Source organism: Neofelis nebulosa, chromosome 13 (assembly GCF_028018385.1).
Source record: "Neofelis nebulosa isolate mNeoNeb1 chromosome 13, mNeoNeb1.pri, whole genome shotgun sequence".
NCBI lineage: Eukaryota > Metazoa > Chordata > Mammalia > Carnivora > Felidae > Neofelis > Neofelis nebulosa.
Genome location: NC_080794.1, coordinates 84,285,482 through 84,300,331, shown reverse-complemented (window position 1 = coordinate 84,300,331; position 14,850 = coordinate 84,285,482). Strand labels below are relative to the sequence as shown.

At 53.3% G+C, this 14,850-nt stretch overlaps 1 protein-coding gene across 5 annotated transcripts in view; it reads left to right on the top strand.

Moving 5' to 3' along the window:
- Positions 1–14,850, top strand: part of CPXM2 (carboxypeptidase X, M14 family member 2) — a 139,281-nt gene that overhangs the window by 21,654 nt on the left and 102,777 nt on the right. For all 5 annotated transcript variants that reach the window (XM_058698033.1, XM_058698034.1, XM_058698032.1 and 2 more), the window contains one exon: positions 11,442–11,551. In XM_058698033.1, coding sequence (XP_058554016.1) covers positions 11,442–11,551 — 110 coding nt within the window. The remainder of the gene's footprint in view (positions 1–11,441; positions 11,552–14,850) is intronic.

The following is a 14,850-nucleotide window of genomic DNA, read 5'->3' as shown; positions in this document are numbered from 1 at the left end:
CTCCCCTTCCTCCTCCTCCTCCCTTCCTCTCCTCCTCCCCCTCCTCCTCCCTTCCTCTCCCCCTTCTCCTCCTCCTCCCCTTCCCCCTCCTGCTCCCTTCCTCTCCCTTTCTCCTCCTCCTCCTCCTCCTCCTCCCCCTCTTCTCCTCCCTCTCCTCCTCCTCCTCCTCCCCCTTCTCCTTCTCCCCCTCCTCCCTCTTCTCCTCCTCCCCCTCTCCTTCCCCCTTTTTCTTATTCTTCTTATATAATACACATGCAGGAAAGTCTTGAAATCACAAGAGCATAACACATTGGATTGTCACATGTACCACTCACGTATAATGTAAATGCACTGAACTATCATTTAGATCAGAAATAGATGACCAGACCAATGAGGCCTCCCTCCCACCCCAGTTAGTCACTAGTCCTGTTCTCTCTCAAAGAGAATCACCATCAGAGATTCCTCTTGCCTGTTTTTGAACTTAATATTCGTGGAATCGCACATTGTGTCTGGTTTGTGTCACTTAATATTATGTTTATGAGATTCCTACATGTCGTTGTGTATACTTACGGTTCATGTATTTTCATTGATGTGGCGTGGCTATGCCAGATCTATTTATTCATTCTCAAGCTAATGGGCATCTGGGTTCTCAGTTTTTGGCTATCACAAATGGTGCACGTAAAAGTCTTCTGGAGCGTGTGTGAGCATGTTTCTGTTGGGTATATCACCAGGGTAGGATCGCTGGGTCACAGGGCATGGGTATTTACATTTTTAGTAAGTTCTCCTGGAGGGTTTTCTGGATCAGTTGTACCCATCAACACTTCTCTACCAGCGTTGTTGTTTTGCTTCCTTGCGACTTTTGATATATGTCTTTTTGATTGTATCCATATGGGTGTGTGTGTACTCCCATCTCCTAGTGGCCTTCATTGGTGTTTTCCTGAAGACAAATGACTTATGCTCATTCACTGTCAGAATATCTTCCTTTGTGAACGCCTGCTCAGTTCTTTTGTTCATTGTTTTTCTTATTGATTTATAGGATGGCTTATTATATGTTTGCCTTTCTTAAAAATACTGTGGGTAGGAGTCCTTTGTCAGAGGTATGCACAGTAATATCTTTTCACACTCCTTATCTTACCTCTGCACATAAGTAATGCTATCTTTTGTGAATTTTTAATTTTTTAATTTTTTAAACGTTTATTTTTGAGAGAGAGAGAGAGTGAGAGAGAGCGCACACAGCAGAGGAGGGGCAGACAGAGAAGGGAGGCACAGAATCCGAAGCAGGCTCCAGGCTCTGAGCTGTCAGCACAGAGCCCGACGTGGGGCTCGAACTCACGAACCGTGAGATCATGACCTGAGCCGAAATCAAGAGTGAGACGCATAACTGACTGAGCCACCCAGGTGCCTCAGTGCTATCTTTTGAACAACATATGTCCTTAAATTTAGTATAGAACAATCATCAATATTTTCCTTTAGTGCTGTTTTTTGCATGTTTAAATTCTTCTTTTTTTTTTTTTTTGCCTACTGCAAGATCACAAAGCTATTTTCCTGTGTTGCCTTCTAGAATAAGGTTTCCTTTTACATCAACTTATTTCCATTAAAACTCTTGATTTTAATAAGAATATACAGTAATAGTGCAGGTGCTACATGGACAAATTCATGAAGATAATAAGCAGGTGACCGAAGTTTGAGAAATGCAATTTTGAAACAATAATTACTCCTTTTTCGGCTTTATAAGCAATGTACAGAGAACAAAATACTAACTTTCCACAGCTGGTGCAGGCATAATGATGATCAGTTCTGTGGGATCATAATACACATTCATTCATTTACTCGGGAAATATTGATTGGCCTTTGGGGATTCAGCGATGGAAAGTCCTAGTTGCTGCCCTGTGATGGAAGCAGTGTGCTTTGTACCTTTGTTAGGCGAGGGTGGGGGGACCTACTAGGATGAGAGGGTTGAGTGTCAGGGAGGAAGCCTTGGATGTTTTTCAAGCGAGGCAGCCACCCATCAGCCATCAGCGGGCGGCAGTCAGAGCCTCTGGGATGCGGGTGCCCTGGGCGGGTTCTGGGCATGAGAGGCATCAGCCCGCAGTCCATACCGCTCCTACAGGGTTTCCTCTGCCTGATTGGCGGGACCTGCACAAGGGGAGCTCCGAGCTTGTGCAGCTTCAAGGGAAGAGACACCAGCCAGGTTCTGAGGGGCCCAGAAGATCACCCGGGAGCTTTAGAGACCAGGGCCGCTCTGCAAGCCTGTCCATCAGAATCTCTGGGGAGGACGGTGGGCATCAGTTTCTTTTAAGGCTCCCCAGGAGATTCTGATCCTGATGTCAGGTCAGGGTGAGGACAAATTGGGGAAGGAGTCCCGGGGTGAGGGGGGTGCTTTCGAAGGGTGGCTGGATAAGACTGAGATCAGCCCCTTCCCCAAAGACCCTGGGCATGGCGCGCCCCTCTGGGAAGCCTGAGGTATCTGAGACCGGCAAACAACGCTGCAGACGTGTCCTCCAGGGCAGCAGGAAGCCGCCTCCACACCCATCCATCAAAGAGAATGTCAGGTTCAGAAAGGCGAAGGATGGAATGTCGTTAAGTCAGAGCTGTCTGATTTATGGCGACCGTGTGGCCGTGAGCCTGTCCTCCGCAGCGCTCTCGAGGCCTTGGAGAATTCTTTGCTCTGTTTCCAGCAGACGATCACAGCAGGCCCGATGGCCTGGGACACAGCTCCCTTGGGCCAGCTGGTGACGCCTGTCCCAGCCTCACAGCCTTTCTCCGATGTGACCCCAAACACCACCGCGAAACTCGCGTTTGTCTTATGCTCTTGCATTTTCTTTTCTTTTTTTTTTTTTAACGTTTATTTAGTTTTGAGACAGAGACAGAGCATGAACGGGGGAGGGGCAGAGAGAGAGGGAGACACAGAATCAGACGCAGGCTCCAGGCTCTGAGCCGTCGGCCCAGAGCCCGACGCAGGGCTCGAACTCACGGACCGTGAGATCGTGACCTGAGCTGAAGTCGGACGCTCAACCGACTGAGCCACCCAGGCACCCCTGCTCTTGCATTTTCCAGTCAGATGGCAGTAGCTTACGACCGTGCCTGGGCTTTTATGTCAGAGCTGATCTTCGCATTTCACTTTGCTGTTTAACTCTGTTTAAGGCTCCTTCGGTCTTAGGGGCACCTGGTTGGCTCAGTCGGTAAGCGTCCGACTTCAGCTCAGGTCACGATCTTGCGGTTCTTGAGTTCGAGCCCCGCGTCCGGCTCTGTGCTGACAGCTTGGAGCCTGGAGCCTCCTTCCGATTCTGTGTCTCCCTCTCTTTCTCCCCCTCCCCTGCTTGGGCGCTCACTTGCTCTCTCTCTCTCTCTCTGAAAATAAATAAACATTAAAAATTAAAAAAAAAAGACTTCTTCGGTCTTAGTTTGTGTGCGTGTAGAATGGGAACAATGACGCCCTTCTCTCGTGGTGCTTAACGGAGATTCAATCACAAAATGTCTTCAGAGCGTCTGGCTCGTGGTGATGATGGCAGGTTCGCCCCATCGCTCCCCCAAATCATTTCTCTTTTAAAATAGTTTTCATGACCAGTCTGTCACGACAGCTTCCCCCCAGAGGGATCGGGGTCAGAGGGGGGAGGTAGAGGGAGGCAGACGATCCCACTTTGCCCCCCTTCCTTACAAAGAGAGCACAGGCCTCGTGGACAGTGCATGCTCAGCACAGGGCACTCTCGGAGTCATGCTGCCTTTAGGAGCAAAGCGGAGTCATCTTTGATGACTGTCCCCATCTTCCCTCTGGGTTGTGACACATCTCTCTTGTCTAATTACCGTCTCCCTGAAGTGTCCTTTTCACACCCGTCTTCATGTTGTTCTCCCCCCACGAGCTTCCAAGGGTTGGTCTCTGTGTTCTTAGAAACAACAAAAGCTTGGCTTGATGACCAAAGATTTTTGTTTGTTTGTTTTGTAGGAGGAGCGGGGAGCAGCGCCTTGGGGGTTCTGTGCAGCCTGGCTGGCCAGGTTCGGGGTTGGGGGGGGTGGGAGCTGAGGTTCCCCACCAATTCCCAGCAGGCTGTAAACCGGAGAGCGGTCTCCTCAGTTGACATTACAGTCGTGGGAGAAATGCAAGCCTATTAGAGTTCCAGCTTCTGGTCTTTATACTCTCTGATTGTGGGCATTTACATCGAGCTCCGAAGCACTTCTTTCTTGTCTGTTTTACTCGCTCATCGGGGCAGCCCTGCTGTCCTCTGCCGACGGGTAGTGGGTTCGAGATTCGAATTTGCTTTTCCTGAGCCCTGAGATGGCCATTGAGAAGTCTCATGCTGGACTGATTATCACTGCCTTGACAGCTTCCAGCGGTCAAAGGTAAGGCAGCGACTGTTGTTGGGCTGGTACTTATGGCTCCTTTCTACCCTCTCTGCCCTCCTGGAATTCTGGGGTTTTTTGCTTATTTGTTTTTTAATGTTTATTTGTTTATTTTGAGTGAGAGAGAGAGCGTGCACGCATGCCAGCAGGGGGAGGGGCAGAGAGAGACTCCCAAGCAGGCCCTTTGCTGTCAGGGGTGAGCCTGACGTGGGGCTGGATCCCATGAACTGCGCGAGATCGTGACCTGAGCCGAAATCAAGAAGTCAGACGCTTAACTGACTGAGCCACCCAGGTGCCCCTAGAATTCTGGTTTTTGAAGACGTGGAGGCTAATTCATTCTGTGGATTTTGCTCGGCTGCTTTCTGTCCCTGCGGTTGTAACGTTAGGGTCTCCTGTTGTGTCCCAAACCAGGGAGCAGCTGAGCGACTGAAGTTTTGCAGATGTCCCCTCAAGGAGTAGGAAGTGGCCCCGAGCCTGAGGGTGGCCTGAGGGTGGTGGGGCCTGGTGGCCAGATGTGGTCAGCCTGCCCCTTCCTGCTCCTTTTCTTTGTATTGCGCTTGGGTCTTTGATAGCTCAGGGTGCAGCTGGAGGGAGGGTGGTCCCCGTACCCCTCTGTAGGCCTCTGCACACCTGAGGGCCTTCGTTGGTGTCACTGCTCCAGCAGGGAGCACACACCTGGCCTTGGGGCATCTGAGACCTGCGGACTATTCTGTGTGTTCTCGATTTCCTCTCTGCACATTTCTCTGGAGCGGCCGAGTGGCCTTTGCAGTGGCTTCTGAATGGTCCTCTGCAGTTTTCTTTCCAGTGTGGTAGTGTTCCCTTTTGCAGGTGAACCCAAGGCTCATTTTGCTCACCGTGGGCTTGGGGGAGACCTGCCTAAAATCTTGAGGGTGATGTTCCCAGGGTAGAAGGGAGAGGAGAAAAATGAATCAGGTGGAAATACACTGAAATTCATCAGAGTCAAGTATTTAATATAGACATTGCCGTCCTCTGCATTTTGAATTCATTGAGAAGCTCTAAATCAGAAGATCATTGCCCTGCCCTTTATTTTCCCATCCTTCAGTATAAGAAAACCCTTCATTTTTCTAAACGTGGAGATTCCTGTGTCAGACTTTCAGTGTAAACCGTTACGAGAGGCCTAAGAACTTTTGGTGCAGAACAGCATGACTTTTGACCTGGGATTTTTGCCTCACCGATCCTTGCATAAAGGGATGTGGCATAGAGGGTTTGTGCTAAATGACTTTATGTTTAAATTTTCTGTTAATTAAAACAAGTTTGAATTGTTCAAACTTGAACGAGCCGAGCCTAGCAGGTGGGACCGCGTTGCAGAGCGCGGCTCGATTCCCAGAACTACCGATGCCGTGTCGGCGGGACGCGGTACATGTGCGTTGAGCTGAGTTGCATGGATAGTTCTGGGAACCGAGCGAAAGCCCGTGGAAAACAAACGTGTGGTGGCAGGAAAGGAGCGGAGGTCCTCAAAGGAGAAGAGAGAGTAGTAGTGCAAGAGAGGGGAACTTCAAGGGTGAGGACCTCACTGGTGCTGCGTGTCCGGGACCCCTGCGGAGGACGAGAAGGTCACTAGAGCCGTGGAGAGCGTCTTCAGCGGTGGACTGGGGAAGACAGTTGGGACATTTCAGCGATAATATTCGCATCCACCGCTGACCAGAGCCACCAGGGTCTCTGTCTGGTCTCCAGATACACTCAGGGGAGAGGTCCTGGCTTGAAACCTCCTCAGACGGGTGACTCGACTCCTGCTGGCGTAGATAGCACGTGTCATCATGCGGATGCAACCATGGCGCCCATGCACATTGTTAAGGGGAGGAGGAAGGAAGACTGTCTAGGGGTCGGAGGCTTGCAAACCTCAGCTGAGGGAGAGGAAAGGGCTCCTTCAACAGGGAAGACGGAGGGGGAGTAACAGGGAAACATCACTGCTGTGGCCTGAATGTTTGTGCTCCCCCCCACCCGCCCCAGAACCCGTGTGTGGAAATCCTAACCCCTAGGGTGACGCCACGAGGAGGCAGGGGCTTTGGGAGGTACTGACGTCCCGAGGGTGGAGCCCTCGGATTCGTGCCCTTGTTCAAGAGGCCCCTTGCCTCTTCTGCCAGGTGAGGATCTGGTGAGAAGGGGCGGCCGTGACCCAGGCAGGGGGCCCTCAGCACGGGGCCACCGTGCTCGTGCCTTGACCTTGGGCTTTCCAGCCTCCAGGCACGTGAGCCATAAACTTCTGTTTATAAGCCACCTGTCCAGGGGTTTTGTTACAGCAGCCCGAACCCACTATGATAGTCGCATTATGAAAACCATGGGGCAGGAATAGCCAAGAGGGAGCGGACTCAGGTCTGCTCTTGGGGCCCTCGAACGAGGAGAGCCGCCATGCCTGGGGACAGAAACCAGAGTGTGGAATGCAAGATCAGGAAAGGGATGGGTGGAGAGGGAAGGGACTCGGGGCCGGGCAGCGAGGGCAGGTGCCTGCAGAACCCATCACACCTCGCTGTGCAGGGCTGCGTAGGGCGGGACTTGCCTGCCGGGCTGCACACGGAGCTCCCTACACCTGTCCCATGTGCCTGCAGGTGGGAACTGGAGACCTGCATCCATTGACCCTGCTGACAACACCTGGCTTCAGTGGGCAGACCGGTGATGTGACGGGCCAGGCCCTCTCTGGGGCGACTGACGTGAGGTGGGGGGGGCGGACCCTCAGGGGGTACGGTGTGGCTGGAACTGCTGTCGGGGTCCGTCCGATCCTCTGGCAGCACACAATTTGTGGTTTCTGCTGTCTGGGTGAGGAGGGCTCCACCCTGCACCTGTCCCACGTCCCTGCCATGGTCCCTTCTGGGAGCCTTCTGCCAGTCCTCTAGTGATCCCCATTCCCGCTTAAGTTAACCATCGTTGGTTTCTTTTTTTTTTTAATTTGACTTTTTAAAATTAACATCCAAACTAGTTAGCATATCGTGCAACAATGATTTCAGGAGTAGATTCCTTAATGCCCCGGACCCATGTAGCCCATCCCCCCTCTCACCCCCCCTCCAGTCACCCTCTGTTTGTTCTCCGTATTTAAGAGTCTCTTCTGTTTTGTCCCCCTCCCTGGTTTTATATTATTTTTGTTTCCCTTCCCTTATGTTCGTCTGTTTTGTCTCTTAAAGTCCTCATAGGAGTGAAGTCGTACGATTTTTGTCTTTCTCTGACTAATTTCGCTTAGCATCATACCCTCCAGTTCCATCCACGTAGTTGCAAATGGCAAGATTTCATTCTTTCTGATTGCCGAGTAATACTCCATTGTATGTATGTCTGTGTATACACACACACACACACACACACACACACACCACATTTCCTTTATCCATTCATCCACCGATGGATATTTGGGCTCTTTCCATACTTTGGCCATTGTGGATAGTGCTGCTATAAACATGGGCGTGCAGGTGTCCCTTCAAAACAGCACACCTGTATCCCGTGGATAAATGCCTAGTAGTGCAATTGCTGGGTCGCAGGGTACTTCTGTTTTTAGTTTTTTGAGGAACCTCCGTGCTGTTTTCCAGAGGGGCTGCCCCAGCTTGCATTCCCAACCATCGTTGGTTTCTAACAACCAGAGACGCCTCAGTGACCTCCGTGCATCAGTGACTTGGCCGTGGCCTGGCGAGGGCTTTGCACTTCCTCAGCGTGGATCTGTCTCTAGCGTCTTTCGTCATGGCGTGAATGACGGAGATGACTCCCAAACAAAACAAAATTCTCTGAAGATAGTGGCTTCTGATAAGCAAAAACCATCCTTGTTAGGACTCAGGGAAGACTGCGTTTGCACGCAGGCTGGGTGTGTGTGTGTGTGCGCGTTTGTCTGGGCTCCTCCCCAAGGACGTCGTCAGCTGTCCTGTGGACCTTTTCTGGCTTACGCCGTCGCGTCATCTCCAGAGTGGGCAAGCGGGGACACTGGATGTGGCAGCTGACGGTGGTGTCGGCTGCGTGGGGCTCACGCTTGCTCGTGTACGTGGTGGTTGGGCCCCTCGAGAGGGCAGGCGTTGAGCTCTTGAGTCGTTATTAGATGTGTGATCCGTAAACACCCCACTTACGGGCATTTTCTTTTCAGCCCTTGTGCGCCCCGGTGAGAGGGAGGCAGGGCTTCCGCGTAGCAATTCAAGAGTGATTTTGATGAATATGTTAGTTTCTTCAGGTCCTTCCTTTTTGAATTAAAATATTCATGGGCATAGGAGAGGTTTCCTTTCCTTGGAAGAAATGCCCTGGATAGCAATTGTTGTTCCTTTGTCTCACGAGTAAATAAGCGTTTGCGTCATCCCTCTGTCCGTTTGTCTGGCTGGCCGTCTAAATGCTGTGAGTGGAAGGTGTTAGCTCCATGAAGTGCCTAGAATTCCCCACCTGCTGTGTCTTCTGCTAAGAAGGAGGGACCTGGGGATGTAAACACATTTGAAACGGCTGCCGAAGAGGCTCCTTGACACGGCAGCAAATTCTTTTTGTATTTCTGACGCTTGCTTATGTGGGACCACTGGGCCTCTGAACGGAGCACCAGGACATGGAAGGACACACCAGTGCCCTGTTCCCTGTCAGGCTCTGAAACTTAAGCAGGCAAGCCTGGCGGAATTGGGATGCAGAGCCCATTTCCGGGACACGGGGAATCATCCAGCAGAACCGCCGACTGGCCACTTTGGTGTCAGGGCTCACGGGATGTGGGCTGTTCCTGAGGATGCCGATGGGCCCGAAGCAAGGTGCACTGGGACTCAGTGACAGGGAGCAGAGGGGACAGTGGGTGGCATCTCCGGCTGAGGGAGCCTCTAAGCCCAGGGCTGGGGCTGAGTGGCAGGTTGAAGGACATTCTGGAGTCTAACCTCCCAGAGGGGACGAGAAGTGATCTCATCTTCGGTCCTTGCCCCGCGTCTGGACCAGGGACCACCGGGGTCTGAGACGCTAGAGGAATATGGCCCAGAGAGGAGAGCAGCAGAGAGAGAAGCGGGACAGCAGGACAGGGTGGGGGGCGTAGGGGTCCGGGCTCCTGCCGTCTTGCATCCTGGGCCCAGGGCCTGAGCTTGGAGGGGCAGGTGTGGCTGCTTTCACGTTAGCATAAGCAGGTTCCACGACTAGGCATGGCTGGTGGAGGCAGGCAGCAGGGATTTCTGAGTGTGTGTAAGAAATATCTTTGCTCAGTCATCAGACACTTGGTCAGTTTCCTATAGGCATGATGGAGAATACGTGTTTGACCCTGGACCCGAGGAAATGCCTCCCATGTGGGTCCTCCAGGCATGGAACGTGCCCAGGGCAAACCCTAGTGGGGGAAGAGGGTTATGGTAACTAGAGGACCCTCTGTGAGGTCAGCCTTGGGTGGCCAGGGACGCTTGCTGCACGGACCCCCGCTGGCCGTGTCCCCTGCCCTTGCTGCACGACTTCCCCGTTCATTCTGTGGTCCCCACTGGCTACGCGCCCTCTGTCCCCCCCGGTGCCCTGCGTGGTTTCTGCTCACACGGCCCCCACTTGAGGCACGGCCCCCTCCGGCGGCACCCGGCTGGAGCACCATCGCTTAAGGTGCCACCTGGAGCCTCCTGGGTCCTCCTGCGGTGTCCGGTGCGTGGCAGGGTCACCGTTACCCACCTCCTGGTGCTCCTCGCCGTGCCGGGCACCAGTACCTCCGTCCCCAGCACAGATGGCCGATGCATATGTACCGATCCAGGCAGCCACCTGGCAGGTGTGGACAGGGCCAGGGAAGCAGTGTGGCGGCGTTTGACAGCCTGGAGCTGAGAATCTGGAGGCCAGGATCTGAAATCCAGCTTTGCTGCCGGCAGAGATGCTCTGGATGGCTCACCTTGAGTCTTGGGGCCTCAGCTTCCTCTGTGAGCACTCAAGGGCAGGCCTAGATGCGTCTTGGGGCCTGGAGGGTCTAAATCTCTCTGGCAGCAGCTGTAAGGCAGATTCTCATATCCAGCTGCCCGCAGACCCCCTCCAGCATCCTGAGGCCAGAGGGGCTTCCTCCCCGCAGGTGTTTTTCGTGGGTGCACAGACACCCGCACATCCTCAGGTGCCCTGGGGTCCCATCTCAGCGGTGACCCACACAGCTTTTTAAACATGCCTCTGACGTTAGGGATTTCTCGTACCAGTAGAAATAGATTTTACTTCTCCTGAGTTTTTGTTTGCTTCCTCCAGGGTCAGATTTGAGGATACGGATAGCATATATCTTGGAGACTTCTAGCCCCAAGGCGAGGAGAGAAGTCGGGGTGTCGGGAGGCCTGGGATCCAGCCCCAGCACTGCTGTTAAAGCTCTTCCCCTCAGGGACGATGGTCTGGACCGGGAGGATCGCCAAGGGTCTGCCCAAGTGCTAGCGTCTTATCCCAGGGGCAGCTTGGACCAAACTGGGTTTGGTAGCTGTTCTCGACACTATCAGTTTTGCCAAGAACAGGGAACAGTAGATTTTTTTTCTATTTATATTGCCTTGCTCATTAGCATGCACAATGCAAAGGCCAGAGTTGCTGAAGCAAAATCAACAAGTTCTGATTCATTTGCAGAGCTCAACCCCGGGATCGCTCTGAAATTTCTAACCCGTAGGGCTCCCTGGCTGAGTCACATCGTGGAAGGTTCCTTAAATGGAAACAGCCTCAGACAGTAGCACGGACAGCAACAGAGAGAAGGGCTATCAGAGCACAAACAGCCGGAAAGGAAGCGCCGACAAGAAAGGCAGTTGGGAGGGGCGCCTGGGTGGCGCAGTCGGTTAAGCGTCCGACTTCAGCCAGGTCACGATCTCGCAGTCTGTGAGTTCGAGCCCCGCGTCAGGCTCTGGGCTGATGGCTCGGAGCCTGGAGCCTGTTTCCGATTCTGTGTCTCCCTCTCTCTCTGCCCCTCCCCCGTTCATGCTCTGTCTCTCTCTGTCCCAAAAATAAATAAAAAAACGTTGAAAAAAAAATTTAAAAAAAAAAAAAAAAAAAAAAAAAAGAAAGGCAGTTGGGGCACTGTTGACGGCTGAGTCGACAGCATCTGTCCAGAGACACTGGACAGGCAGGGGGGTGGGCTTCCCCGACGGGCAGGGCTTCAGCGGGGCGGGGGGGGGGGGAACAGGAAAGCGGGAGGCCAGATTCGGGAAACCACAAACTTGCCTTTGAACATCTGTCATTGTTTTAACAAGCGTTATCCTTTCTAGGTTGCCCGCCTCTTGGTCTGGAAACCTTAAAAATCACAGACTTCCAGCTTCATGCATCCACTTCGAAGCGCTACGGGCTGGGGGCGCATCGAGGGAGACTCAACATCCAGGTACCAGCGGGGCCAGAAGGGCTCTGCTCGCATGGCTCGTTGCTCTGGCGATAGACGCAGCAGTGGTTCGTTGACCATGGGCCGATACCATGCATGGCATTTATAAATGCACGAGCTTCGGGGCACCTGGGTGGCTCAGTCGGTTAAGCATCTGACTCTTGGTTTTGGCTCAGGTTATGATCTCACTGTTCGTGAGATCGAGCCCCAAGCTGGGCTCTGCACTGATAGCCTGGAGCCTGCTTGGGACTCTCTGTCTCTCTCTGTCTCTCTCTCAAACTAACTAAATAAATAAAAACTTAAAAAAAATGCATTAGCTCCACTTCTCCCACCAGGAGGGGGTTGCCTCCAATCCTCTGTCTCACGGAGAGGGTCCTGAGGTTCCGGGTTCGTGTCTTCTACAAAGAGCACTTAGCACGAAGGATGCTTCTGGTGCCTGGACCCAGGTCGGCCCCCCCTGCACCTCTTGAGCTCTTCCCCTCTGTCTGGACCAGGCAGGAGGAGGGCGCTGAACTCCGGAGGACGCGGGCAGCCAATGACATTTGTCCTCTTTCCCCTGCCACTCTTACCACCGCCCACACCTCTTCCAGGCTTTTCTGCGGCTCCCCGCAGGTCAGACCCTTAGTGGCTCACCTGGGCCCCAGCACATCATGTCTGGCCTCCTTCTCTGAGGCTCACGGGTCGTGTAACCTTGTCGCTCATTGCTGTCAAGGTCCTACTCCAGGAAGGTGGCTCCTGCCCGCGGATTTTATACCCTGCGCGGTTCTTGACTTCTTGCCTTTTCTCGGGCAGGTTCCCCTGCCCGCGAGCCCTTGCCCTCCCCCCTGCCGGTCAGTGTACATCCTGTGGCATCCGTGGTGTTCATTTCCTTGTGCTGCCCTCACAGCTTCTCATAAATGCAGCCACTTAGGCCACACGAACGCCTTCTCTTCCGGTTCTGGAGGACGGAAGCCCCATCGGGCTAAAGCAAGGTGTGGGCAGGGCCGCGTTCCTGTTGGAGCTGGAGGGGAGAGCCCAGTTCTTCTCCTTTTCCAGCTTCTAGAGGTGCCTACATTCCCTGCGTGTGGTCCTCTCCTTCTAAGCCTCTGAGCCCTTCTTCTGCTTCCCTCTTCCACTTTTAAGGAGGCCTGTAGGGACATCGGACCCTCCTGGATGACCCAGGATCATCTCCCTAACTCAAGCAACCTTAATTGTACCTGCAGACTTCATTTCCTTTTACTCTCTGGCTCCGACTGTTCCCGGGCTCCAGGATCAGCACGTTGGCATCTCTGTTGGGGAGGGGGCGTTATTCCACCAGCCCATCCCGAAGCCTTTTTCCTCCAGCTCCTGCTGTTCTGTCCCTACCCAGCTCAGCATTTGGTCGTGCGCTGTCCTGTGTGGGTCTCTGGTATTCTAGTTGTCTTTCCCCCAGCTGCTCCATCACTGTGGGTGTTTTCTAAACCCTTTCTGTGCACGCATCATCTCATCTAGCCTCCTGGGAGGGGGGTGGTTCTCTCTCCACCCCACCCTCCCTCCCCGCCGAGGTGTGGGGCCATCAAGGGTAACGGCTGCTGAGTACCAGCGTCCACATCCGCTCGCGTGGGCCGCCGTGAACATACTGCGGGCAGCTGCTGTGCTGGGAACTGGACAAGAGCGGACGAGGTCCCTCCCAGGGGCACCCGGGCTCTGGGGTGTCTGAGCAGAGCTCCGACTCTGAGCGTCTGCCCCTCCCTCCTCCCTCAACACTCTGCCACACCACACAGACTTTCAGACCACTCAACCTCAACTGGCACCGCTTGGCAGTCCCAGAATTCCAGTAGAACATTTCCAGAACCGACTTTAATGAAAACCAAAGGTTGGTTTATGAGTGTGTTTTTTTTTTAAATGTGTACTAATTTTTGAGAAAGAGAGAGATCGTGAGTGGGGAGGGGCAGAGAGCGAGGGAGACAGAGAATCCCAAGCAGGCTCTGAGTTGTCAGTGTGGGACAGCGGAACTTGAGCTCAGGAACTGCGAGATCGTGACCAGAGCCGAAATCGAGAGCTGGACGCTTAACCGACTGAGCCACCCAGGCGCCCAGGATTATTGGTTTTTAATAACAGCTGATAAGAAACATTTGGATGTGCACAATTGAGACACTGTGTTTTCCGAGAGGGTGATTTCTCCAAGTTTCACAAGAGTGACCATGAATAATGTGAGTGCCTACAGCACCTTGAACGGGCTCCAGGCTTCCTCAGAAATAAGGTCAGGGCGAGCGGGGCCAGATTCAAATGGGTGTGGGGCTGTTGCGTTCATCATTAGAGGAGTGGTCACCTAATGCCCGAATGCTCTCTCTGTAAATGAAGTTACCCTTTTTTAAAGAGGAAGTGTTCCCATTTATACAGGCTTTCAGACAAACATTGAATGGCTCCATTAGTCCTGAGTTTATTGGTGGGGGTAGGGGCTGTGAGTAGTGTTGTTCCAGTTGGGGAGTCTACGACCACAGTGGACAGGTGGAACGTGGGGGGGTCATAGTGCACGGGTCCTAGGCGTGCAGAGTTCAGACCTTGGCCTTGACACTTCTAGATTTGGGGACCCTCAGAACCGTTATCTCATGGCTCCGAGCCTCAGTTGCCTCAGCAGAGAAGAGGGAGTCATGGGATTTGTTGAGCAATGAAATCAGGTGATTTATAATTTTAAAATTTGCTGGATCATTTCACTTCTCTGCTTGCAGCTTCTAGTAGCTTCCAGGTGCTCCTGGAAACTCCTGGCTGGCCCTGTGTGGCTGGCCCCTCTTAATCCTGTGTGGTGCTGCCCCTCCCTGAATGTTGGTGGCTTGTTTCTGGGTGATATCTGACCCTCCTTGAGCAGAAGCCCCAGGTTAGAAGGGGCTTGGTCTCTCCTCCTCTCCCTTCCCCCCAGCCCAGAACATCGCCCGGCACACAGGACGTATACAGAGGGTGTCAGGTGAAGGCCTGGCTGAAGGGGAGATGGTGGGCGTTCGCTGCCCTGCCTTTGCTGGGCCCCACGGCAGGTCCCCCGGGGGGACGCTCATCCGGCAGGGAGCAGCTGGCTGGGCTGTCCTGTGTCCTCGTCATCTTTCCTGGCTACCTCATCCTTCATCCAGGGAGAAGGCAGGTTTCCCGGGCTGGAAGTGTGGACAGACCCATCCTCCTGACTTCAGTCAACATGAAGTAGGACAGTCGCTGAAAACCACCATAATCAGTGCTGTTTATCCTGGGGGGAGGTATTGTTTTCTTCAATGGTCTATCATTTCCCCAAAGGCCCTCCGGCTAGAACATCTCTGCACCTGCTCTTAGGATGTGAAGTTGCTGCTTTAACAGGG